The sequence below is a fragment of the Pituophis catenifer genome, unplaced genomic scaffold (assembly GCF_029215685.1).
Source record: "Pituophis catenifer annectens isolate HBS135680 unplaced genomic scaffold, rPitCat1.0.hap2 SCAF_1, whole genome shotgun sequence".
In the NCBI taxonomy this organism is placed as follows: domain Eukaryota; kingdom Metazoa; phylum Chordata; class Lepidosauria; order Squamata; family Colubridae; genus Pituophis; species Pituophis catenifer.
Window position 1 is genome coordinate 32,146,096 of NW_027256881.1, and position 26,272 is coordinate 32,172,367.

General features: G+C 38.1%; 1 protein-coding gene across 2 annotated transcripts in view; it reads left to right on the forward strand.

Annotated features, from left to right (window-relative positions):
- The first annotated feature begins 9,172 nt into the window (after positions 1 to 9,172).
- The window catches only part of PNPT1 (polyribonucleotide nucleotidyltransferase 1), a 41,919-nt gene continuing 24,819 nt past the window's right edge, over positions 9,173 to 26,272 (forward strand). The window contains exons 1-11 of one of the 2 annotated variants that reach the window (XM_070947535.1): positions 9,173 to 9,388; positions 9,983 to 10,043; positions 10,204 to 10,278; positions 10,847 to 10,952; positions 13,152 to 13,201; positions 13,913 to 13,976; positions 14,071 to 14,118; positions 14,638 to 14,751; positions 22,404 to 22,590; positions 24,485 to 24,536; positions 25,785 to 25,842. In XM_070947535.1, coding sequence (XP_070803636.1) covers positions 9,177 to 9,388; positions 9,983 to 10,043; positions 10,204 to 10,278; positions 10,847 to 10,952; positions 13,152 to 13,201; positions 13,913 to 13,976; positions 14,071 to 14,118; positions 14,638 to 14,751; positions 22,404 to 22,590; positions 24,485 to 24,536; positions 25,785 to 25,842 — 1,027 coding nt within the window. In that variant the 5' untranslated portion in view covers positions 9,173 to 9,176. Of the gene's footprint in view, positions 9,389 to 9,982; positions 10,044 to 10,203; positions 10,279 to 10,846; positions 10,953 to 13,151; positions 13,202 to 13,912; positions 13,977 to 14,070; positions 14,119 to 14,637; positions 14,752 to 22,403; positions 22,591 to 24,484; positions 24,537 to 25,784; positions 25,843 to 26,272 lie in introns of those variants that run through there. The other variant, XM_070947546.1, reaches the window with a different exon arrangement.

A 26,272-nucleotide genomic window follows, 5' to 3' on the forward strand; every position in this document is an offset into this window, starting at 1 on the left:
AATATGTACACCATAAGAGGTCTAGCAAAAACATATTAAGAAAATGCAAAAAAACCCCAATAATAAATAATAAAAATAATTTACAAAAAAATAAGACAAAATAGCTAAAAACGAACCAGAGTTTTTAAAAAAACAGTTCTTTAAAAAACCTATCTGCTTTTATTAGGTTGAGGTTTATACCAATATAAAGGCCTCCAAGAAGACCAATGAACAAACCTTCTTGTGTAAATCTATAGATATGACTAGGCTTGAAAAAGAGAGGCCATTAATTCAAGTACCGCCTTAGCCATGAAACCTGATTGGGTGACCTTGGGCCAGTCACACACACTCAGTCCAACCCATCTCACAGGGTTGTTGTTGTAGGAAAATAGGTGTGTTGCGTTATTTCTAAAAATAATAAAGTGGGATACAAATAAATAAAATAGCTTTGCTGTTAATTGTACATTCTAATTGGAAGTTAGACCCTTTCATTTAATTTCAGAAATTGGAGGTGAGCTTTAGTTTCATAATTTTAGAAATCCAGTCTACCTCAGCCACCTTCAACAGATAGATTTTTCCAAGTTGTTCCCTCCAACCTACTTGTTTGGCTGGCAATATGAAGGCTCTGAATGGATATAAATGGTATGAGCTTAATCTATAGCTTGTGCCACATCAACCTGCTACATCTCAAGGTCTACATTCTTCTTCACTTAACCTCCCATAATTCCAATCAGGATAGTGTATTCCACCACTACCACTATCACCATCACTCCACGCACATGCAGTACTTCTTGTAGAGCTCAAGTTGTAGAAGGAATTGAGTGAAAAGGTTATGAGATGAGAATCTGCCAGCATTCTCTAAACATTATCTGTGTCATCTTCCTAACAAAGATAGAGACTTACAAAAATGGTGTGAATGAAAAAGAATTCCCTGAGTTGGGCAGTTCTTTGCAACAGTCAAGGGCAAATCTGCACCCTTCATTTATGGTGAATCGTCATGGTTTTTGGATTAAATATTCTTCCTTTCTGATTCTGCTTTGGTTTATCTGAAGGTGCTTCCATATTGTCCCCCAAAGCAATTTAAAAGCAATCTCGAGATTGCCTTCACATTTGTTCACCTGAAATTCATAAAAAGAAGGATGAAAATCACTGTCTTCCCCCAAGTTCCTGAAAGTCTTTCAGGGACGCAATTCCTCCCATCCTCAATGAAGGGGAACAGGAAGGAATCCTGAAGCTTTGTAAGCCTGCTCAACTTGTGCTGAAGAAAAGTGGGAAACAGACCACTTTTTGTCCATTTTTTTTCTTGGTCCTTTTATCTGGGCTATTGAGATCATACTGCAAACCCTCCAAGCTATCATTTTTCTTACAGGGCCTAAAGCTCAGGAATAGGGAAATGAAAGCAGAACAATTAAGGAAAAACCCCCAGCTTTGTAGGAGTTCCAACCACATTGCAACTGAATTAAAGCAGTTTGACTCTCCAACACCATTGCCATCCTAGAAACAGAGGTCTGAAGCTGCTCTCAAACTGGCACAAAATCCTCAAATGGAAGTGCTCTGAAACCAAAGCAAAGTTTGAATTTCTTCTGCAATGCTGCAGCTCTGTAAAGCTTACTAGAAGATTTTAATTTAGTTTATAGATTGATGAGAGTCACTAGGAAAGCACATTTTATGGGCTATTGTGCTGTATGGTAGTAACTCCAATACTGCCCAATACTGTTTAATACACTATTGAAATAAGCAAGCATTTAGCTGTAGCATTAAGAGAAGATTAACAAGATAAAAACCTGAGTTTCTGGTACTAATCCAAAGTGGTAGGGTTGTATTGTCTAATGTATTGGAATTTGACTTATTCCGTTTGTAAATCAGGTTTCAGCATGGATTAAATTTACTGTAGAATATTTCTTTATGTCAAAGTCATGACAAGACATGGATTTTTAATTATCCAAATGTTTTGTCTATTTTCAGTGTGACTCCAACAAAAAATTAGATTTAATTCTTTTGGTCATTTTTTTTTCCTATCGGCTTTGCAAGAGGAAAGGACTTTCATTAATCAATTAATTAAAAACTCTTGATCAGACAGTTAGCTGATGATGCCATCTAATGGCTAAAAGAGGAGAGCTTTAATAAACACTACAATATTTGAAAGATTTCTTTTCAGTATGTTTCTGGTTCAAAAATCACACAAGCCTATATAATCACAAAGATATTTTAGAAGAATTATTTATCTCAAAGAGGTTTATGTTGCTTTCAGGCTCAAATTATCCTAAAACAACTTGCAGTCAATCCATCATATGTAACAAGTAATACAAGATTAAAATCTTTATGTCTCTTACAGCCAACTAAGGGATGTTGAGGTTAGACTAACCAAGATCTTTAAGGCTTGTAATTTTCTTAATTACCGGTTATCTTCCTCTAACTGGTTCTATTCATGCATGCTACACTTTGATATTTTCCAGCCAAACTTCCCAACGCATCTGAAGAGCATCAGTTGAGGAAAACAATGGATTTATTGGAGGTAAATTGTGAACCATTGTAAGGTTCACAATTTGTGATCTGAAGACTCCTGGTCAAACTAATTCGCTCTTCTCCTCCCTACCCTGAGGGCTCTGCACATTTCTCAAGCAGTTTGAAGCCACAATTTTTAAAAACTATTTATTTAATCTTTTAATCCTTGGACATCACTTGATAATGGAGGGATGCCTACAGATTCCATGTTGTTGATCCTGGATGATATGATGCAGAGGTGGGTTTCAGCAGGTTCTGACCAGTTCTGGAGAACCGGTAGCGGAAATTTTGAGTAGTTTGGAGAACCGGTAGTAAAACTTCTGACTGGCCCCGCCCCCATCTATTCTCTGCCTCCCGAGTCCCAGCTGATTGGGACGAAATGGAGATTTTGCAGTAACCTTCCCCTGGAGTGGTGAAGGAATGGAGATTTTACAGTATCCTTCCCCTGCCACATCCACCATGCCACGCTTACCAAGCCATGCCACACCCACGAAGCTACGCCCACAGAACCGGTAGTAAAAAAATTTGAAACCCACCGCTGATATGATGCCCATAAAAGGGGCACACAATAATGACAGAGTGATTCTCATAAGAGAAAAAGTAGGGAAACACTGAACTAAGGATTAGGTATTTTTAATGTAAACTAGAATAAAATAGCAGCTGAGAGTCATATTGATTGCAGTGGGGTAAAAGTATATATTTAATTTCTAGGCTACCCAATTTTACCGTGACTCTGGGTGATATAAAATATAATTAAAATGACCTAGTACAGTGATGGTGAACCATTTTTTCCCTCAGGTGCCAAAAGCATGCATGCACACGTGCCCACACCCATAATGCAATGCCCCCCATGCATGTCCTGCCCCCTTGTGCACATGCACGCAATCCCCTTTGCACTGCACTGCCCTCCTGCGCAGGCATGTGAGACCCTCGCGCCCCATTTCCGGACTTTCAGTATTTCTGGGAGGCCTGTTTTTCGCCCTCACAGGCTCCGGAGGCTTTCCTGGAGCCTCCAGGAGGGTGAAAATGGTCTGCCCCGGCCCTCCAGAGGCACTCCGGAGGCCGGAAATGGCCTGTTTCCGGACTTCCGGTAGGCCAGTTTTTCACCCTCCCAGAGCCTCCGTGCGAGTCCTGTACTTACCTGGCATCCAAAATGGGCCACGTGAAGACTCCTGGGAGGGCCAAGGTGGCATGGGCATGTGCATGTGTCTCCCGCATGCACGACACAGACCTGAAAATCAGCTGGCTGGCAGGAGGCACGTGTGCATGCACGATGGAGCTGATCCAGGGCGATGGCTCGTGTACCCGCAGAAATGGTTCCACATGTCATCTGTGGCACGCGTGCCATAGGTTCGCCCTCACGGATCTAGTAGATAATCTCCTGAAAAAAAAAGCAATCACAATTTCACAACTCAAACAACCCACACAAGAAGGGGGGCCACTACATATTCTAGTCCAAGTTCTGGGGGAAAAGCCAGGCTAAAGATCTCATTTAAGTAAGGTCTAAATGGGAGCCATAATCTCTGGAGGATATCATTCCAGAGGGCAGGTGCTAAAACAGAGAAGGCACTATAAATAAATAAAGCCAATTCATGTTATCAATGAGTCTTGAACATACTATCTATGGGGTCAATTTTATCTTTTATGATAGGTTAATTATGGTATTAGCTTGGAATATGGGGGATAAATCTAGGATAAATAATTGCATATGTTCTTATCCCACTCACCATCCTTTTCTGTCTTTACTTATCCCCCTCTTCTTCTAATCTCCATTAACCCAGACAACCTATTTATATAATGTTTTTTAAAATCCCTGAAGACAGCAAAATATAGTTAATGAACAAACAGACAATCTAGGTGCAGAAGTATTTTTCTTTTTTCTTGTCTGGGTAGATCTAATTAAACACACCAAAAAAAAAAAAAAAAAACCACAGCAGAGGACACTGATGTGATCTCATTGATTTTACATAAACAAGAGTGCAATTAAAACAGCTTCCCTATCCAACAAATGTCACTTATTGATCATCAGGTGTTGCTTGGAGGGGTGCTTTTGTTCCTTGGTTGAATGCAAAACTCTATCCCATAATAGGATCTCAGAAGGAGGTTATTCAATTGGCTGTATTCACTGCTGAGAAGGATGGGAGCTGCAGTTTCAAAACTTCAGCTGATCCCAAAAGCTGAAGTTTAGTCACAGGGGCTGTGGGTAATAATTTTATCTAGATGTTTTTATATATCATGGTCTTATTGGGTTTGGTTTTATGCATGTGATGTCAATTATTGCAGGGTTTTTTTTTATTTATTAAATTTACATAGCTACCCATCTCAATATAAGGCTCTTGGTAGCTCACAATTAAAAACAGCATAAAAACAACAATACAATGTAAAAACATATAAAATCTAACAAAATTCATAGTCTATGAACAAAATGATCATATCTATCCATAACAGTCAATATAGCCACTATACCAGCTCTACCATGCTCCTATGTCTGCAGCCCATTGGCAAAGATCTTGCAAAATTCAGGGCTGATCTGATCTCAGGGGGAGGTGGGGTGATGCTCTGCAGAGCAGCTGCTATGACAGAAAAGCCTCTCTTCCTGGGCCCCACCAGATGATACTCCCTGGTTGACGGGACCCAATGCATGCCCCTCTTGTTGGACCTGATGGAATAGGTTGATGTGATTGGAAAGAAGTAGTACCTCAAATAGTATGCTATATGCATGCAGCCAATTTTGGTTTACTAGTAACATAAGTTGCTATCATCTTTCCCTTAATGGAATCTCTGTTTTATTCAAAACTTTTCCTTCTATGTGTCCGTTAAACATAACAAGCGAATAGGTACTTATCTGGGAATACTGTAATAAATCACAGTAAACTCAATGGGATTTGTTTTAGAGTAGACTTGTATTCTCAAAAGGATTTGCAAGGTAATGTAATGTATTATTTTAATATCCACTATGATTTAATTTCCCCCCATGTTTTGCTATGTTGCCTCATTGTATCAGAGGGATGTTCTTGGAAGGGATGAGTGAAATGTATGTCAAGAGAATATACTCCCAGCAAAATCACTCAGGGTGCAAAGGTCATCCCACAAGCACCCATGTCAGGCAGCAATGATACAGGAAGATGCTGGAAGCAGGTAATCTTTTTAGCAACATCAGCAAAAACATCATTTGATATTGTGCTGGAGAAAGCAATATAGTAAACCACTGTATTTTACCAAGAAAACTATCCTAAAACAATTTGCAATCTATCACATGCAACGAGTAATACAAGATTAAAGATTTTATGTCTCTTACTGCCAGCTAAGGGATGTTGAGGTTAGACTAACCAAGATCTTTAAGGCTTGTAATTTTCTAAACTAGTCTTCCTGGATAGGCTATGCAAAGTGTCTGACAATCTAGTGCAGGGGTGTCAAACTCGCATCATCACAGCGGCATCACATGACGTATCGTGACTTTTCCCCTTCGCTAAACTGGGCGTGGGTGTGGCCAGCGTGTGACGCATCCAGCCTGTGGGTCACAAGTTTGACAGCCCTGATCTAGTGCCAGATGATGGACCTATCAGGTCAGATATTGCTTAAGGTACTTCTGAAGAAAAGCCGATTGTCTTTTGAACTGCTAATGCTCTTAGCATGAATGTAGTTCAGTGAAAGATGAAATTAATCAACTATCTATTGACATCTTAAGCATCAGTGAATTAAACTGGACTGAAATTGGACATGTTCAATCAGAAGATAGCATTGTTTAGTATTCAGGACACAAAAATAAAGGAATGTCATTGCTTTCATAATCAGAAAACATAGCAAAGACAACATTTGAGTACAATACAGTCAATGATTGAACAATACCCATTAAATGTCACAGACAATTCTTGAATATGGTAATTATACAATGATTATGCTCCAACCACTGATGTAGAAGAGGTTGAGATGGGTAATGGTTAAGTTCAATCTGAAATCAACAGAATATACAAGCATGAGGTGTTGTTTATGGTCTGAAACTGGAATGCTAAAGTTGGAAATATCAGAGAACAAAATGTAAGAACATGAAATGAAGGAGGATAATTTATCAGGATGGTATAAGAATTCCTGCCTTGGGCAGGGGATTGGTCTAGATTTCCAAAGTCCACTCCAGCCATATGATTCTATATTATTAGTTCCTGACAATTCAATTATTTCTTCATTGTTATTTCTTCCAACAATCAAAACTATGCATGGACATCACCTAACTGATTACACAAAAATGAAATTGACTATGTTATTCATAAAAGGAGGTAGAAATTCTCAGCTATAAAAGCAAAGACATGGCATGGGATGATCATGGAACAAAACATAGTAAAAACAGACTGGCTTTAAGATAGTAAAGGAATGAGACAAGATTGTACAGTATATAGCAACCAATATTAGAAGGGATGATGGAGATAGTGAAGTGGTAGATGACTTCTGCCTTTTATATTCAACCATTCATAGTAAAGGAACAAGTAGTCAAACACACTGCAGACCAGCACCAGAATAAACATGAAGGCCTTGAAAAAGATATTATGCTGTAATGTGTCTGTATGTACAAAGATCAGAATTATGCAAGCAATAGTATTCCCTGTGATAACTATATGGGTGGACTCCTGAAAATACTCCCAAAAAGATTGTATAAATCTCACAAATGACCAGGTTCAAAATATCCTATTTCAGATGCATTACGTGAAGACCCAACTCTCTGGAGAAAGCTCTAATCTTGGAGAAAGTAGAAGGAAAAAGAACAGCAGCAAAGTAGTTACAGTGGTGATGGGTGTACCATTAGAATACCTGATGGACCAGGTTGAAAACAGATGTTCCTGGAGAAAATCTATGTATGTGGTTGCTATAAACTGGCTCATACACACCAGTTAAAAACATAATTTATTTTGTCTCTTTTAAAATGCAACACTTGTTATTTTAGGTTAACAATGCACTTTAATCCATTTTCAGAATCATTGTGAAAAGCAAGCTATCACTTAATAGATGACTTAGGAATGTGTTAAGATCACCAGTTATTGCTGCTATATTTATTCTATAGATTTTGGAGTTTTATAGAAGATATGATTTTACAGAATACAAGACTATATACTCCTTGACCTTATTGTCTTCTATAAATCTTCTTTTTGCTTATTTCAGTGATGTATAACCTCTCTGTATAATGACTAAATGAATAATACAAACTGAAGCTTCTTTTGATTTTATAAGAAATTTATATTTAGTAGAGATCCTTTATTCATCTATTAAAGATGTTAAGAATCTTCCCATTTTGCAACTGATCAGCCAAACCACAGACTGTTACTTTGCAATTGTTATGGCATCAAAATGAAGCCATATCCAACTTTATCATCATAATCATCATTACCATAATTTTCACAATTATGTAATTTGGATCAACTGTATTATGACAGCTGATTCAAGTCACGTGAATGATGCACGTCATCCTTTTGTTTCACCACCACCACAAAGACACTCCCACCCTTTATCACAAATAATTTTGTGTCTCTGGGTTTACTATTTTCTTTGTAATTGCATCCAACTTTTGTTAGTGATGTTCAAACAAGCCACCATCACACTGTATTATTTCAAAAAAATAAAATTAAACAATGTATAATAAAAGCATAGCTTTTTCAGGACACATGTAATGACAAATGGAGCACCTATAATGCACTGTAATTTGCTTGTGCTAATCCAATTATATCTGAAACTCCAGAAAGTTTTCATTCAAGTTGTCTGAATTATTCTGCTACCTGAGCATGAATAACAAGTCTCTCCAAATGAGCCATACAGAGGGATTGAGTTCTAATCCTGCTTCAGAGGCATAAAGGGCCAGTCACTCTCTCTCAGCCCTTGGAAGCAGACAATATATAAAAATGGGAGAGAAAGATTTTAGAAGTGATTTGTCTTTGTCTGCTTTTTAGGGCTGAGAGAGAGTGGCTGGCCCAAAGTCACTCAGCTGTCTTCCAGTGTTGAATGAACTGATCCTTTGCCCAAGAGAGGTCCCTCCATCACAGCTGCCCAGCTGTGATGGAGGGACAACTGCCCAGCTAAAGCAATTTGCTACCAGGTGTCTGGTATCTAGGAAGATATCAGCCCTAGGAAGCAGACAAAGACAAATCACTTCTAAAATCTCTTTATCTCTCGTCGGCATCTGGAGCCTTTCTGAGTAACATTTTAGGTTGGAAGACGGGATTGAGCTACCTGGCACCTCTAAATGACCAGGTGAGAGAGAGATTTTAGAAGTGATTTGCTACCAGGCACTTGGTCTCAATATCTAAGCCAGGGTTCATTTAGAAGTGCCAGGTAGCTCAATCCCGTCTTCCAACCTAAAATGTTACTCAGAAAGGCTCCAACTCGCATTCTTTCCAGCCTCCCCGGAACAGGAAAAGCGCAAGAGGGATTTGCTCGAGTATTAGAAACTTTTAAAACTGCGAGGAAACTCCAACCGCTAGAGGGCGAGCGACCACCTCTGCGCCGTTCTTTTTTTCCTTCTGGAGAATCGAAAGTAAACCGCGGGAAGCGCCCGCCTCCATTCGTCCCTTTCTTTCCATTCCTCAGCTCCTCCAGCTAACCCGCACGTGCGTGCCACAACAGCCAATGGCGAGCGGGTTTGTTGCGCAGAGCCAATCAGCTGTATCTTAATGTGAAGCAAGAGCCTTGCCGGGTGATTCTTAGCGTTAATGGCTGCTTGCTGTGCTGCTTGCCGTTGGTGGCCGAGATGGAGGGCGAAGTCGGTGGGGAGTGCTGTGATAGCGGCCTCCCGCGAAGTCGGCCCTACGGGTCTTCGGTTGAGGGGGCCCGGCTGCCTTCGCCTTATGCGGTTGAATTCGACCACAGGCTTTAATAGCTCTCCTGCCACCTCTGTAGCAACGACTGTGGATGTTGGAAGCAAGTAAGAAAGAAAGACGGACGGGAAGGCTTGCCTCCTTATCAAGGGAGGGGTCTCTTTTTCCTCCCAGGAGGAAAATACGCGCGGGGATCATAAAACCCCTGGAGAATCTTTCCAAAGCATAGTTAAGTTTCGGAGTATCTCAAGTAGTTCTGACCACGTGCAGGTTGACTTCCTCCCTGGGCTGTTTGTGGTGGTCGTGTTCTATGGCTTATGCAGAATTACTTCTGGCTGGATTGGAACACAGCATATTTCCTCCTGTCACTTTGAAATAGCAATAGCACTTAGACTTATATACCGCTTCTCAATGCTTTACAGCCCACTCTAAGCGGTTTACAGAGTCAGCCTATTGCCCCCAACAATCTGGGTCCTCATTTTACCCACCTTGGAAGGATGGGTCAACCTTGAGCCTGGTGAGATTCGAACTGCCAAATTGCAGGCAATCGGCAGAAGTAGCCTGCAGTACTGCATTCTAACCACTGCGCCACCGCAGCTGTTAAATTCTCTCTGGCATCCAATTAGAAAGATGTTGGCTTGAGATGAAAAAATTCTAAAATTAACTAAACATAAACAATGTTTATGTTCTTCCTTTTCTAGGAAATTGGAAATATCTTCAGGAAAACTTGCCAGATTTGCTGATGGTTGTGCTGTGGTTAAGGTATTCACTTCACTGTGAAATAATTTTGGTCATACCATTGAGAGGTTTGTGGGCTGGTTTCTCCCCTCAATTTTTATCCTTTAAAAATGTAATGAATCCTGTGAATAGAACTAGCATGATTAATCTCTGTTTCCTCTGTTTTTTGTATGTTTAAATTAAGTTAGGTGATACAGCAGTGATGGTGACAGCGGTTAGTAAAACAAAAGCTACTCAATCACAGTTCCTGCCTTTGGTGGTATGTATTTCAATAGACAATTATATTATATGCCAAGCATAATAGTCCTCGACTTACAATCACAACTGAGCCCAAAATTTATGTTGCTAAATGAGAAATTTCTTAAGTGAGTTTTGTCTCATGACGTTTTTGCCATGATTGTTAAGTGAAACTGGCTTCCTAATTGACTTTGCTTGTCTTAAGGTCACAAAAGGGGATTAGATGACCCCTGGAAACTACAACTCTCGTAAATATGAACTACTTGTCAAGTAGTCAAATGTAAATCATGTGATCATGGGGATGCTGCAATGGTCATAAGTGTGAAAAATGATCATAACTCACTTTTTTCAGTGCAGTTGTAACTTCAAACGGTCACTAAACGAACTGTTGTAAGTCGAGAACTACTTCGTATAACTTTTGGTCATAATGCAGAACATTTGTCAAAATAATAAGATTTTTAGATGCTGTATTGAAAAAATTTTCATAGTTCTGAATAGACCAGATAAACTGGAATGTTTATTCCTGATTCATTACATAAAATGTCACCTTGGCTTAAAAATTCAAAACAAAATGCTGCTTTTTTCATTAGGTTGACTATCGGCAAAAGGCTGCTGCTGTAGGAAGAATACCTACAAATTACTTGAGAAGAGAACTGGGTACTACAGATCATGAAATTCTTACAAGCAGATTAATAGGTATGCAGTATAAACATCAAGTAGTCTTATTTATAAATCTTGGTTTTCTTTAAAAGACAAGTTGTAGAGAGAGTTCTGAATTGGATCATATTCAGTTAATTATATCTCTTGTAAAATGGCCATATAAATTTGATCAATAAATGATATACTTATTCTGTATCTAATGTAGCATTGGGGCATCTGTTCAAGAGAGCTATATATGTTTTAGAACAAGTGCTAAATTGTTTTCTACTATAAGGTTTGGAAGGTCACGGTCAGAACAAACTAATACATTTTGCCTGGCATACTAACTACTACATATCCGAGATGGGTGACAAATTTAATAAATACCATAATTCGATCACATTGTCAGTCTGAATTTAAAACCACTGATATTTTCATTTGATAAAAAGTTAGATGTACTTTCTCCAGTTGTTTGGGAGGGAGTCTAGCCAGAGAACGAAGAGAAAAAGACCAGAGGAGAAGGAAGAGGAAACTTTATTTCTCTTTTCCTCTTGGGCTCCCTCCTATTCTGTTGTGCCTTTCCTGCTAAAAGTACATATGCTGTTCCTTGGAAGGGAGGTGGAAGAAGTTGGCAATATATAGCACAATGGACATTTGGAAAAAGCAACCCTCCCCCCCCATGCTTCTTTGCTGCAAACAGGATTTTCAATGCCAGACTAGAGAAACAAGTCCTGAACAGCCTGCAGCTACCCTCCCAGAGTCTTCTCCACTCCCCTGAGGCACTCTGCACTCCTAACTTGGGTCTCCATATGCTTAGCAACCCACAAGATTGCTTAACAACCACTGCTGGGGTTGAAGCCATTGAGCGAAGCAGTTGCATGATGTTTTGTTTTAACAACCACTTTGCTTAATGGCCAAAATTCTGGTCCCAATTGTGGTTGTAAGTCAAGGACTACCTGTACTAATACCAGTATATTCTTTATGCTTTTCTGTATCTAATGAAAATATACGTGGAAGCCATCTAACAGAAGTGATAATGAGCCTTATTCCATATTTTCTTTTTCATAAAAACCAATGGAATTCTTGAGCTAGTATCTAGAAACAATTTTGTAAATAACCTGTTATTTAATATGGGCAAAATAGAGGCATTATTCATAGGAAAGCAACACCTTTTTCCTTTGGGTTGGGGTTTTTTGTTGTTGTTGTTGTTGTTGTTTTTTGGAGGGAGTGATAGTGGACTCTTGGTTAATAGCAGAACTATGATTTAAATTTGAGGAATTCTTAAGATTGATCTATGTTATTTTTGATAGTGCTTATTTTGTTTTTGCTATTTTCTTATTACAGAGATAGTACGATGGGTTTTCAGATATTTTAGATTCAGATCCCATCAATCTAAACCAGCATAGCCAAAGGATTCTGGGAGTTGTAGCCCCTAAAATCTTATTTTTATACGGGTGTTTATTTTGTTATTTAACAATAGTCTGCACAAAAAACAATTAAAGAAATAATATGCTATTTTAATAAATATGATATTGGCTTCTGAAAATTCATTACTGTAACTTTATTTACTAAATTTATATGCTGCCCATCTCACCATCAACTAGACTCTAGGCAACTCTAGGCAACTTATAACTAGATAAAAATATGAATATAAAACATTAAAATATTAGAATGATAAATCAGTAAATAACCAATTGAGAAAGCTTTTAAAAATCCACCAATACTTAAATTTTTAAGAAATATCATTGAACGACTATTAGTTTTTTTATCAACAAGAAAAGACAACCAGCTCCATATTTTTAAGTGAGGTACCGGTAGTCCTTGACTTAAGACCACAGCTGAGCCTAAAATAAGTGAATCTGGCTTCGCCATTGATTTTGCTTGTCAGAAAGTTGCAAAAGGTAATTACATGCCAGTTGCCAAGTGTCCAAATTTTGATCTCGTAACCATAAGGATGGTGAAATGGTCAAAGTGTGAAAAATGGTCATAAGTCACTTTTTCAGTGCCGTTGTAACTTCAACGTCATTTAACGTCATTAAATGAATGGTTGTAAATCAAGGACTACTTGTACTGGATCATAAAAATAGATGCAATAAACCTATTTCTGGAAAACCTTTGACTAAAATAAGATTTTTTATTACTATAAAAGCCACATTGCAAAGTTGTTACCTTTATAGATGATCTGAGCATATTTAAATAAATAAATAAATTTTCTGGGTTTTTTTATACAACATCTTCAAATATTATATTTTACAGATCGATCAATTCGACCACTTTTTCCAGCAGGCTACTATTATGATACACAGGTAGGTTATTTCGGTCATTTCTAATTTTCTGTCTAGTTAATAGTGCAATATTGGTGCTAAGTAGCTACTTAGTAATGTAGAATCCAATTTGTTTTTCTGTTATAAAACTGCTTTTGTTTCTGAAAGTGGCAAGGAACAATTTTCTTTTCTTCTTTGTGCCCTCTAAAACTTCGGAAATTTAGTGGATTGTTAATGCATTCCCAAACCAACTTCAATTCAGAGGAGCATTTTTTTTAATGTGATTCCCATTTGATAAAAGCATAAAGACTTAAAGAAAATGAAAGAAGAAATAAGCCTGATAATATGAGTGAAAATATGCAGCATTTTATGCTAGTTTGTTATGTTTTGGACAGTATTAATGCTATTTAGTAAAACTTGATTTTCCTCTAAGAAAGAGTACTTGAAAGTATCTGCTCATTTCTTTATCTTTGCTGAACGTTCTGCCATGCTTCTAGTTGCTTTAATTTTTTTTACAATTTATATAATATTTCTGGACATCATTTGGGTTTTCAACTAATACAAAAGTTGCGTTAGAGACAATATGTCTCTAACTCGTTTCAAGTATTTGTTATACATTTGCCCATAAATGCATTAAACAACCAAAGAGGCATGATACATTCTTGCTCAGTGTTGAACCATTTGCCAGGCTATTGAAATTTAGTATTCAATTACTGTTAATTAAAACTGTATTAATTGTTTTTCTTGTGTTAGATCATTTGTAATCTTTTAGCAGTAGATGATACCTACAGTCCTGAGGTACAGGCAATTAATGCAGGTAATGAATTTTTAAAATCTTTTTCCCCTCTAGAATAGTTAGACATGGTGAAATACCATAAGCAGTTTCAAATAATAATTCTTACTCTTTTTAGCTTCTGCAGCTCTTGCATTATCAGACATTCCATGGAATGGACCTATTGGTAAGTACAGATGATAATTTAAACTATTATTTAGTTTTTTTAAAAATACAGAGAGACAGACAGACAGACAGACAGACAGTTAGATAGATACATAGATACATAGATATAAAAATTTTGGGAGTTATAATAAAAGTTCATGATTGCGTCCTAGCACTTGATATTTTGTTTCCCCATTCTAAATTATCATAATCTGATTGTAAACAACTGCCAGAGATGCACCAGGAAAGTAGCATTTATCATACATTATATTCATTGTTGTGCTATTATCCTCTCAAGTTTAAGCAAAGACAAATTTTCCCTTATTTCCTTTCCTTCCTTTGCTGAATTAGACACAAGCACTATGTGAGAATTGTCTGTGGTATAGCTTTTAAAATATTTGCTCAGTAAAGCAAATTACCAGTATTATCTAAGCTGTATTTTTTGTAGTTCAAAAACATTGAAGAGGTTCACAAATTATTGATTTTATTGTTTGATTTGCATAACTGATGGAATATCCTAATTTATGGAATACCTTCTTAGGAGCTGTAAGAGTTGGAATGATTGATGGAGAAGTTGTTATTAATCCCACTCGAAAAGAAATGTCTTCTAGTACTTTGAATTTAGTGGTTTCTGGAGCCCCTCGGAGCCATATTGGTAAGTGGTTCAGATATACATATAGAGGTAATTCGTGACTTGAGACTGGTTTTAATGAACATTTGGATTTATGACAGCTTCAGAAGTGCTTTATGGCCTCTAAAGCACTTCTAGAGGTCATAAAATACCTCCTCCCGGCCTGCAGCCATATAACTACGTTTTGGTCTCTTGGCAACTAGCTTACATTCACAACTTTTACAAGCACATGATTCACTTAACAATTACATGATTTGGGCATACAACGTTATGATTTGCTTAGTGTCCACCATAAAAAGAGTCATAAAATCATATCCAGTCATATACATATCTTGATTTACAACTGTCACAATCAGAGCTGTGGAGTCGGGAGATAAATGTTCCGACTCCGACTCCGACTCCTCAGTTTTTTGTACTTCCGACTCCGACTCCCCGACTCCGACTCCTCTATATTAATATGCAAATGTATTTTATACATTCCTTGAAGGAAAGAAAGGCAACATACATGTCATTACCACAGGACTACTGGCTGGGAAGCCAACAGTCTACTGTATTGAACAGTTTAAGCAAAAGACAAACACAATGAAAACAACAAAGTTTTATTAATTTTTTTTTATTAATTTAATTAATCAAGTTGCTGGATAGTAGCAGCAGGCATAAACATCAGGAACAGGAACTTTACCAGTTCAAAAATACAAACCACATTATTTGGTTGTTTTAGAACAAAAACAAAGCTTATCTATATGAACCAAAAACAAAATCTGTAAAACCTAGAAATGGTTTATATTAATCTTGAAATGTAGTTATAGGCTTAGCAAATGCAAATCAATTCAATGTAGAGTTCTAAGGAAGAGAATTGCCTCTGCCAGATCCTCTTTCATAGAGGCTCTTAAGTCAGACTTTATTATTTTTAGGGCTGAAAATAATCTTTCGACACTGACTTGGGTGGGTGGCATTGCAGTAACTATTCTGGCCACATCACTAACGATCTCTGGATAAACAAGGATGGCTTCTTCAACAGTAAGTTTTGATGAGCGATCATACTTTTCAACTTCTTTTAGTGCTTTATAAAACTCCTGTTGGAATTTTTTTATTTGGACATTTACTGGTTCTGTAACGCTTATGCGACGTCGCTTTCCTTTAGCAACTTCCATTTTGTCTAAGAAGGAATCAAAGTCTAATTCTTCGTTTGAAGAAGATGATTCTGAGTTACCACTATTGCTTAAAAGAACTCCATCCTCCTGTGGAGGTATTTCAGGTCGTAATCCCTTCATGCGAACTGCTACATCATAGAGGGCCTTTTTCCCAGTAGCAATCTGTTTACTGTTCAATAAAAGTCGGCTCATTGGGTCGACATAAATAGCCGCTAACAAGATTTCATTTTCCAGCAAAAGACTCTCTCTTTTCATCATTGAAGATGCAATGCCCTCAGCTATTAACCCTCCATTTTTGTTCAGGCGATATAACAGGCTCTTCCATTCCAAGAGGAATTTACCCGGGGTTAGATCATCACATTGCAACCTCTTGGTGACAGTGAAGGGGTGAGAAAGAAGGTTCTCCAGTTTTTTTGTTTGTGTCCACTGGCTTGCAGTTAATGCAAGATTTTCATTGTCCATTTCTTCTATGAAGTCTTTAAGTTCAAGCAAACGCTTCACCATTAAATAAGTGCTTCCCCAGCGAGTTGTTTGATCCAAAATGGCTCCTTTTCCTGCACGTCTTTTCAAAATTGCATCTGTTTTTGGGGCCCTGGCTGCAACAGTTACTTGCCGTAATTTGCCAATTAATGTAGCTGCATGGCGATCTTTTAATCCATCTCTTATGGCAAGTTGCAGTGTATGAACAGCACATCGCATATGATGAATAGTAGCAAGCTTCAATGCTTCTTCAACAAAGTTGTCTAAAAAAATGTCAGCATTCTCTTCAGTTTCTAAACTTTCTCTAATACTTGCAGAGCTGTCTTCCTCTAAGTCTAATATCTGTTTGATACCTTCTTCATCTGCCTTCATCTTCTCAATTGTGCTCAACATGTTAGAAGCGTTATCTGTCACAACACATAAAATCTGTTCCTTTTTAATTTCAAAATCTTCTAGAACACCCTCCACTAACTTCTGAAGGTAATCACTGGTGTGATGTGCCTGAGTGTCCTTTACTCCGAGGGTCCGTGTTATTGTTTTGTTATTTTCATCCACAAATCTAACATTAATAGCGAAATAATTGACTCTGTGACGTGTGCATGCATCCATTTTAAGGAAGACAAAACGTCCTTTCATAACTTTCTGTAGTTCTTCCTTTTTACATTTGGCCTCCTCAATTATAAGTTTCCTTATACTTTCTCTTTCCAGAGAAACACCAAGTTTTTTTGCCATTTCTCCATTTAGGCCTAAAAAGGCTGTCTGTGAAAAGAAGGATAGTGGTACACTATTCTTTACTACCATTTCAATAATGTGGTGTTTGAATTTTTCTGGTGTCATCCTTATGGTAACTTTGTCAGATATAAAGAATTTTCTTATTTGTGATTGTTCTCCAGTAGATTTCTGAACGTTTTTTGTCACAGAAGTAGATGCAATGTTTTCATTGCTATCTTTCTCATTCACGGCTTCTAACACTTTGGGATGAAAACGCTGTAAGTGTCTTTTCAAATTTGATGCTCTTGTAGGTGCATTTTTATCAGGCCCACTGAAACTGCTAATTTTTGCATCACATTGTTTTTCACCATCATCATCTTTTCTAATACATTGGCACACGTAATGTTTTCCATCACTTGATAATGCAAAGTGCTCATAAACAGTAGACTTTGTTGTGTTTGTTGTTAGCAGTCTTTTTGCCATTGTTTAGGATGCCTCTTTCCCTAAAATATAAAATATGTTATACTAACTGGCATATAATTAGATTTTTAATATCAACATACACAGTCTTGTAAGTTGTACGTACATGGCTTTATACAAACAAATAAGCTATATATCCCAGCACTAAACCTAGACATGATTTGTCCTATACAATATAAACACTTACAGTTGAATCCAAGAAGCTGTTCCACCAAGTTCTTCTAAGCCAGTGGTTCTCAACCTTCCTAATGCCGCGACCCTTTAATACAGTTCCTCATGTTGTGGTGACCCCCAACCAGGGGTGGGTTCTAATTTTTTTTACTACCAGTTCTGTGGGCGTGGCTTATTTTGTGGGCATGGCTTGGAGGTTATGTGACTGGGTGGGTGTGGCTAGCTGGTCATGTGACCGGGTGGCCATGGCTATGTGTATAGAGGGCTGAAAAAAGTCATTTCTGACAGGTCCTCGCACTTTTGACTGGTCCTCACACTTATGACCATCCTCACATTTATGCCCGTGCAGCATTTTTAACAACCATGTCACTCATTTCACAACTGCTTCTCTTCACCATGGTGACAAGATAGGGCAAAAACGTAAAATGTGAGGACAGTCGTAAGTTCGAGGACTGGTCAAAAGGGAGAGGACCAGTCAGAAATAACTTTTTCAGCCCTCTGAGTAGTCCATATACATAAAAGGATACAGCAATAGAGAGGGATGAAGGAAGGGAAGGGAAATTAGAGTAGGAGTGAGGGTAAGAGAGGGAGGAAGAGAGGAGGAGAAGGAGAAAGGAAGAGGAAGTAGGGAGGAGAAGAAGAGGGTGAGGAAGAGAAAGTAAGAAGGAAAGAAAAGAGAGAGGTGGTAGGTTTGAGGAGAAAGATTGCTGTACAATAAAAAAGATGAAAGGGAAGAAAGCCAACCCCAAACAAATATAAAGATATTAAGATAAAGAATGAATTGTTAAACTTTAAAGAATAAAAGAGAACAAATATGAATAAATAACAATAATTAGAAACACACATACAAACATACAATGTATTTTCTTTGAACAGAGTATTTGGCCGGTTCATAAATTTAAACAGTGTTTAGTCATGTTTAAAGTTTAAGCTAACAATCAGAGTTACAAGTTTTTATAGCCTTAGCTGAATGACAGCAGTTTTTCCAATGGTTTACAGCTTCAGTCTTGAACTATTGACCCTCCATTCCCTTCACTTATGCAAGTGTCTCTAGTCCTGCAAAAAACATATTTACTTAATCCCTTATCAGTGAGAGGCTAGGTTACCCATGGGCGCTGCGTTCCCTGTAACAGCAGAACACAACACTATGGAAAGTATAAGTATTGCCACTCCTAATTGTGCGTTGCGTGCCTTATAGTGAAGCACATGAAAAGCATGCTTCTTCACGGTCACTTAACGTGTTCATTTTGCGGTTACGTGAGGCACTGCATGCATTGGTCTTTATTCTTACAGTAGAGAAGTCATTAATTATAACTTTTTGTGAATTGGGACATTTAAACTTGCTTTTTTTAAAATTCCAATCTAAATTTAGTAGGAGTCGGAGTCGGTGCATTGTTTGCCGACTCCGACTCCGACTCCAGGTACCCAAAATTTCCTCCGACTCCGACTCCTCGACTCCGACTCCGACTCCACAGCACTGGTCACAATTTATAACTGAAATTCTGGTCCCAATTGTAAGTTGAGGACTACCTAGCTTTGATTAAAAAAGACTGAACAATTTTACTTCTACATGGAAACCATTTTTGGACTTTTTGCCAGAAACTGAAAGAAACGAAATTTTGTTTTTGGAAATTATAATCCCATATTAGAATTATATGAGATTATTGAAATAATGTGTATTTTGAACTGCTTTGCAGAGTAGGGGTATGATGTGTTTTGCACCATCTGAAATTTCTGAATGCTCTTCAAAGGCAGCCCCATGTAGAATGTTATAATAATGTGGGAGGCAACTAAGATATGAGTGACTAGGGCCCCCCAATCCAGGAATGGGCACAGCTGGTATACAACCCAAAGTTGTACAAAGGCCCTCTTGCTATGACAGCAACCTGTTCCTTGAGCAGTAGTCATGAGTCCAGAAGGACATTGGCTCTGTATAGGTAGTGAAGCCCTATCCATGATAAATTCCAAAATTGTGTGGTCCCAAAATCCAAAGCTGTTGCCAAGTTCAACCCAAAAATGATATAGCTAAAAGTTCAATTCTTTATTTGTTCATACAAATAAGACCACCCCAATGATGCCCTTGCAGTGATGTCCCGGTGCCTCGAAGCCGTGCGGATCTGGATGGAGAGAAACAGGCTCCGACTCAACCCTTCCAAGACTGAGTGGCTGTGGCTGCCGGCGTCCCGATATAGCCAGCTGATACCATTGCTGACTATTGGGGGCGAGTCATTGGCCCCCACGGAGAGGGCTCGCAACTTAGGTGTCCTCCTGGACACGCGGCTGTCTTTAGAAAAGCATATGACAGCCATGGCCAGGGGAACTTTCTATCAGGTTCGCCTGATTTGCCAGTTGTTACCCTTTCTAGATCGGGACTCCTTACGCACAGTCACTCATGCCCTCATCACTTCCCGTCTGGACTACTGTAATGCTCTCTACATGGGGCTCCCCTTGAGGTGCACGCGGAGGCTCCAATTGGTCCAGAATGCAACTGTGCGGGTGATATTGGAGCGACATGGCGCTCACATGTAACACCTCTCCTACGCGAGCTGCACTGGCTCCTGGTGGTCTTCTGAGTGCGCTTCAAGGTGTTGGTTCTTACCTTTAAAGTGCTCCATGGCTTAGGACCTGGGTACCTACGAGACCACCTTCTTCAACCAATAACCTCCCACCAACCAGCACGCTCCCACAGGGTGGGCCTCCTCAGGGTGCCGTCACTAAAGCAATGTCGACTGGTGGTTCCCAGAGAAAGAGCCTTTTCTGTGGGGGCACCTACCCTTTGGAACAGGTTACCCCCAGGGATATGAATGATCCCAGATCTTCGTACTTTCCATCGTGCACTTAAGACCTTTCTATTTCACGAGGCCGGGCTGGCATAAATATCTTCTAATTGTTCTAAATCTTTATGCTGAAGATTCTTAACCGATGAACCAATTTGGCTTAATCATCTTATATTCACATTTTATATGTATGTTATTTTAACTGTTCACTGCCCTGAGTCCTTCGGGAGAAAGACGGTATAAAAATTAAATAAATAAATAAATAAATACCATATAATCTTGCCAGACTAAATCTACACTACTGAAGAAATAATTAGAAATTCTAGGGAGTGACTGTCCTAAATCTCTTTCTCTGATCCAACTCTGGGCTGTATTGCCTCTTGTCTCATCCCCTCTCCTATGTTCCCTTTGTCCTGGGAAATTGTCACTGTATTGTAGTCCATCACAGCACCTTCCTCTTTGCAGACACATTCCATCACACCCATTCAATCTTGCCAGTGTTGAGCTGAAGCTTGTTCCCCTTCCAAACCCCTACATCCTCTAGGTACCAAGACAGGATGTCAATAGCATTGACTTTACCATGTGTATAGATTTACAGCTGGGTATCATCAGCATACTTATGATACCTTACCACAGAGGTGTCAAACAGAGTCATCATGTGACATGACTTCCCCCCTTTGCTAAACCGGGCATGGGCATGGCCAGCACGTGATGGATCCGGCCTGCAGGCCACAAGTTTGACAGCCCTACCTTACCACATGATTACCAATAACTTCTCAGCAGCTACATGTAGATGTTGAACAGGAGTGAAGAGAGTCTTCTGGCATCCCACAATGTAGGCGCTGAGGGCAGGACCTCTAGTTTCCAATCAACACTGACTGGAACCAGCAACAGGGGAAAGAAGAAAAACAATACTGTATGTGCTACTCGCCCCCAACCCTGACAATTAGCCAGAAAGACATGTTTGATGATATTTTGTCACTTTTCTTCTGAAAGACTTTTTTGGTGTACCTGATTTAAACACTTTTTTTAGATGCTAAATCTGTTTCATCCCCAATGCCTTCTTCAAATAGTACTTTTTTGTCACAATTGTTAAGCATTTAGTGCTTTTTTTTTTTTACAGTTGTCTTTCAAGATTATTACCCCAGAACAGTTTGTTTATTCTTTGCTAATTTTGTTATTAATTTATTATTTTTTGTTAGTCACCCGGAGTTGCATTTGCAAAATGGGCAGCCATATAGGTTCATTAAATAAAATACTAAATACTTCTGAATCAGAAAAATCTTGCAAAGAAGCTAGCTGTCTGAAGTATGGACTTAAGTATTTTTTGCTGATGTTTATTGCTGTTTGCCAGTGACTTGGTTTAACTTGTTATTTGAGGAAGGTTCTAAAGTACCATAGTGTTTCCAAGCCAAAGCAGAAAAAGCTAAGTGAAATAGGATAGATTTCTTTACAGCAAAGCAGTTAAGTTTTCATATGTGTGAATCTTAAGTCATTATCTTAATTCATTACATAATATAGGCTGGCCATTTCTTTTACTTAGAAATTTTGTTAATAGCTAGTATATTCCATACTGAAAGCTGTTGGAATGATTAATCTGAGCATGAGTGGCACAGCAAACTAATGCTACTGTTAAAGGTAGTATTTAGCTTCCAGCTGCCTGCAATTACTGCGAGTTCAATTCTCACCAGGCTCAAGGTTGACTCAGCCTTCTATCCTTTCTAAGATAGGTAAAATGAGGACCCGGTTGTGGGGGCAATAAGCTCACTTTGTATAAAATATACAAAAGTATGAAGGCTATTGCTTAATGCATTGTAAGATGTCCTGAGTCTCCGAAGAAGGGCGGCATATAAATAAAAAAAAAATTTTAAAAAAAAAACTACCTCTCAATTTTATTCAATAGTTATGTTGGAAGCTGCAGCAGACAACATCCTGCAACAAGATTTCTGCCATGCCATCAAAGTAGGTTTGAAGCATACCCAGCAGATCATTCAAGGCATACAGCAGCTAGAAAGAGAGCAAGGAGTCAAAAAGAGAACTGACCAGAAGTTATTCACTGCCCCTGAGGAGATTGTGAAATATGCACAACAGTAAGTGTGGACACAAGCATCTGGAGATTCGTAATTGAATATGCATTGGCTTCTTGTATTCTTTCTTACTTAAAAATAATTGTAGCTACATAATAGTTGCACACAAACATATGCTGCCTAATGTCAAATGACTGAAGCGGCACAGAAATAATATACTTTCTTCAAATCCCATTTTATACAGATAGTCCTCAACTCACAATAGTTCATTTAGTGACTGAAGTTACAACGGCGCTGAAAAAAGTTATTTATGACCATTTTTCATATTTATGACTATTGTAGATCCCTATGGTCATATGATCAGAATTCAGACTCTTGGCAACTAATTTATCACAGTTGCAGTGTCCCATCTTTTGTGATCTTCTGACAATAAAGTCAATGGGGAAACCAGATTCAATTAACAATCATGTCACTAACTTAATTGCAGGGATTCACTTAACAACTGTCGCAGGAAAGATCATAAAATGGGGCAAAACTCAACAACAGAAATTTTGGGCTCAGTTGTGATTGTAACTCAAGGACCATCTATATGAATAGGTAGAGGTGGATAAGTTAAATTCTGAAGATGCAAAATTTGCAGAAACGTTACAGGTATGAAAAAAAAATGTTTCAGTGAAAAACAAACTTAGAAGAAAATGAAAGTACATGTAGAGTTTTAATATACTCCTACATCATACTTTAAGAACAAATTAGGCAAACTCCTTTTTTAAAAAAGTTTAGTAAAGCAGGTACTTAATAGGGTTGTAAAATGTATGCCATTTAGCGCTCTTCCAGTTAAATGAATAACATTCTTTATAAGACCTCTTCAAGGATGTCCTAGACCTAGCATCTACGAGGTTATGTAAAGTCAGATCATTAGTGGCGTAGCACTTTAGTGCTCTGAGTTCTACTTGGTTTCATACCCTGAAGTTGACTGCCAAATCTGCATCATTCTTTTTTGTTAATATTCCATTATCCCCCAAACCAGATTAGATACCGATTTGTGGCTTGGGAAGAGTGTAAAAACATGCTTAGAAATTTGGAGCAGAGGACTGCTTAGAGCAGCAGTCCCCTATCTTTGGCAGCCTGGCCGGGGTGTGGGGGGGAGAGGGAAACCTGGCCTGTCCCTTGTGCAAGTTGAGCTGTGCACACACGTGTGTGCCTGCCAGTCACGCAAGTCAAGCTATGCACATGCCCGTGTGTCAGCGCAGCCCAGTTCCGAACAGGTCATGGCTCAGTAATGGGCCACAGCCAGGGGGTTGGGGACCCCTGGCTTAGAGTATACTGCACTTGAAAGCTGTTATCAAAACCAGTTCATTTACTAAAAATGAACCTGGCTTCTTTTCTAATTTCAAAGGATGAAGCTAAATATCTAAATTGTGTCCAACATAACATTGAGAAGATTTTGTTTGCTAAATCAATGTTTATTTTTTGGACTTCAAATGCATATAATAGATCTTATTAGTATATACTTTTTGTATATACTAGTATATATATTTTGTGCTCTAAACGTAGGTGTTTGGATACTTGCTGGATTATTGTACAGGAAACCTTTGATTAAATAGATTAATGATGAGAAAGGTACTTAGTAATACCAAACATTTATTAAATGGCAAATGGATCTTTTTGAAACCAAAGCACATGAGAAAATCTACTTTTAATACTGAATGCTCATTTTGAGTAGAAGCAGCAAATGTGATCTAGAATGCTTTGCTAAATAATTCAAATATTCGCTTCAGCTTATTTTGTAAATTAAAAGCAAACTTTACTAAACCAAATTTTTTTAGGTTGGAGGGCTTACTCTTTCAAAGCAGAAGGAAAATTCAACATATACAATATGAATGAAGTACTTATTAAAGTATGAACTTGCTACATTGTTTTCTTATTTTTCCATGCTTCCTCCTCCACTTCTGCAAAGACTTGCATCTGAAAAAGTCACAGCAGTATTTTCAGACTTCACACATGATAAAGTAAGTATTTGCATTCATATAATCCCTTCTAGATTTTCTTTGTGCATCCCAGTAGGGCAACATACTGATCTTAGCTTCAAGAGGCAAAAGATGATTCAAAACACTGGGAGTTGGGCAGTGTAAAAATTCAATTAGTATAACATCTGGCAGCAATTCTTTAACAAAACAGCATGTGTCAGCAAGATCTAAGATCTATATTTATGAGAAAAAAATGAAAGTATTAACAAATGCATAAAGTTTCAGTTCACCTTGCTTCTTATGAAACAGGTCCACTCCCAGCTATAGCCATAGCAATAGCACTTAGACTTATATACCGCTTCACAGTGCTTTACTGCCCTAAGCGGTTTACAGAGTCAGCATATTGCCCGCAACAATCTGGGTCTTCATTTTACCCACCTCGGAAGGATGGAAGGCTGAGTCAAGCTTGAGCCTGGTGACATTCGATCTGCCAAACTGTGGCAGCCGGTGATCAGCAGAAGTAGCCTGCAGTACTGCACTCTAACCACTGTGCCACCGCGGCTCAGCTATAAATGTCAGTGGGTTCTAGGCCACGGCCCATGGACCACTGTTGTCTGCAAAGATATTCCAGGTTATCCATGTACAGTCTATGTACCATATAAATTTAATAAATAAAATTAAAAATAAATCTCCCACATTATTTTAAAATACCCCAAATCTCAGGAGAGTGTAAAATCCATGGATTTAGCCATTTTTTTATAACTTCCAATTTATTTTTGGTGTCCAGTAGTATTGTTAGATACATAATAATAATTGCAGTTATCAGGTTACTGACTCTTGATCCAAAAGCTTGCAATGATAATACTCTGGTCCACATCAAAGATTGGAAACTGCTAGTCCATCTGCAATAGGTTTAAAGTACCGTAATCTATACAATTTGTATGTAATTTTTTTTTTATCCTGAATATAGTTTTCTTGTACATGAGAAATTCCCTGCCACTCTTAGACATTCCTCTAGTGAGAATGTGAAAGCATTTTCCCCATATCTGCTGCAGGCTTTAGAATTGCTTGCAAATGAGGTAGTGTTTTCTGCCTCCGTATTATCATTCAGCAAGACATTTAAGGTTCTGATATGATTTTGAACTAGTAGATTTTTTTCTTAATTATATATTCTCATTTTAATAAATAGGATATTGTGTTTGGATTCGATTTTGTATTTTGCCATCTTGATCACTATTGATGAAAGGTAGAAGATAAACTTAATAAATACATAGTCATTTTGCATTCTAGATTTCAAGAGATGAAGCTATCAACAAAATCAGGCTTGAAACAGAAGAACAGCTAAAAGGTCAGATAGCCTAATAATTGTTATGTACATGCATATTATGAAGTATATTTTGGATAGACTTTTTCTGTACAGATCTATGTCTAATAGGCAAAAAAAAAGGCACAGGTTCTTTTTCACAGATATGTCAGTAACCTAAATCTAACCCAGATTTTACTAAGGTGATAAACTAATGTCTGAGCAATGTAGTACTTCAGACTACAGGGTTTAGCCTGATTGAATGTTCTTATTCCTTGGATGTAAAAAAAACAAAACAAACCCTAGTATGTGAGAAAGAAGATGAATATTCTATTTTTTGTTATGCCTGGACTTTTTTTCTTTGTACAATACACACACACATGTTTGTTTATCATCAACATCCATGTAAGATGTCCACAGAACTACAGATTTGAGTTTCACTAAGATGGTTGGTTATAAGAAAAATAGAATATAT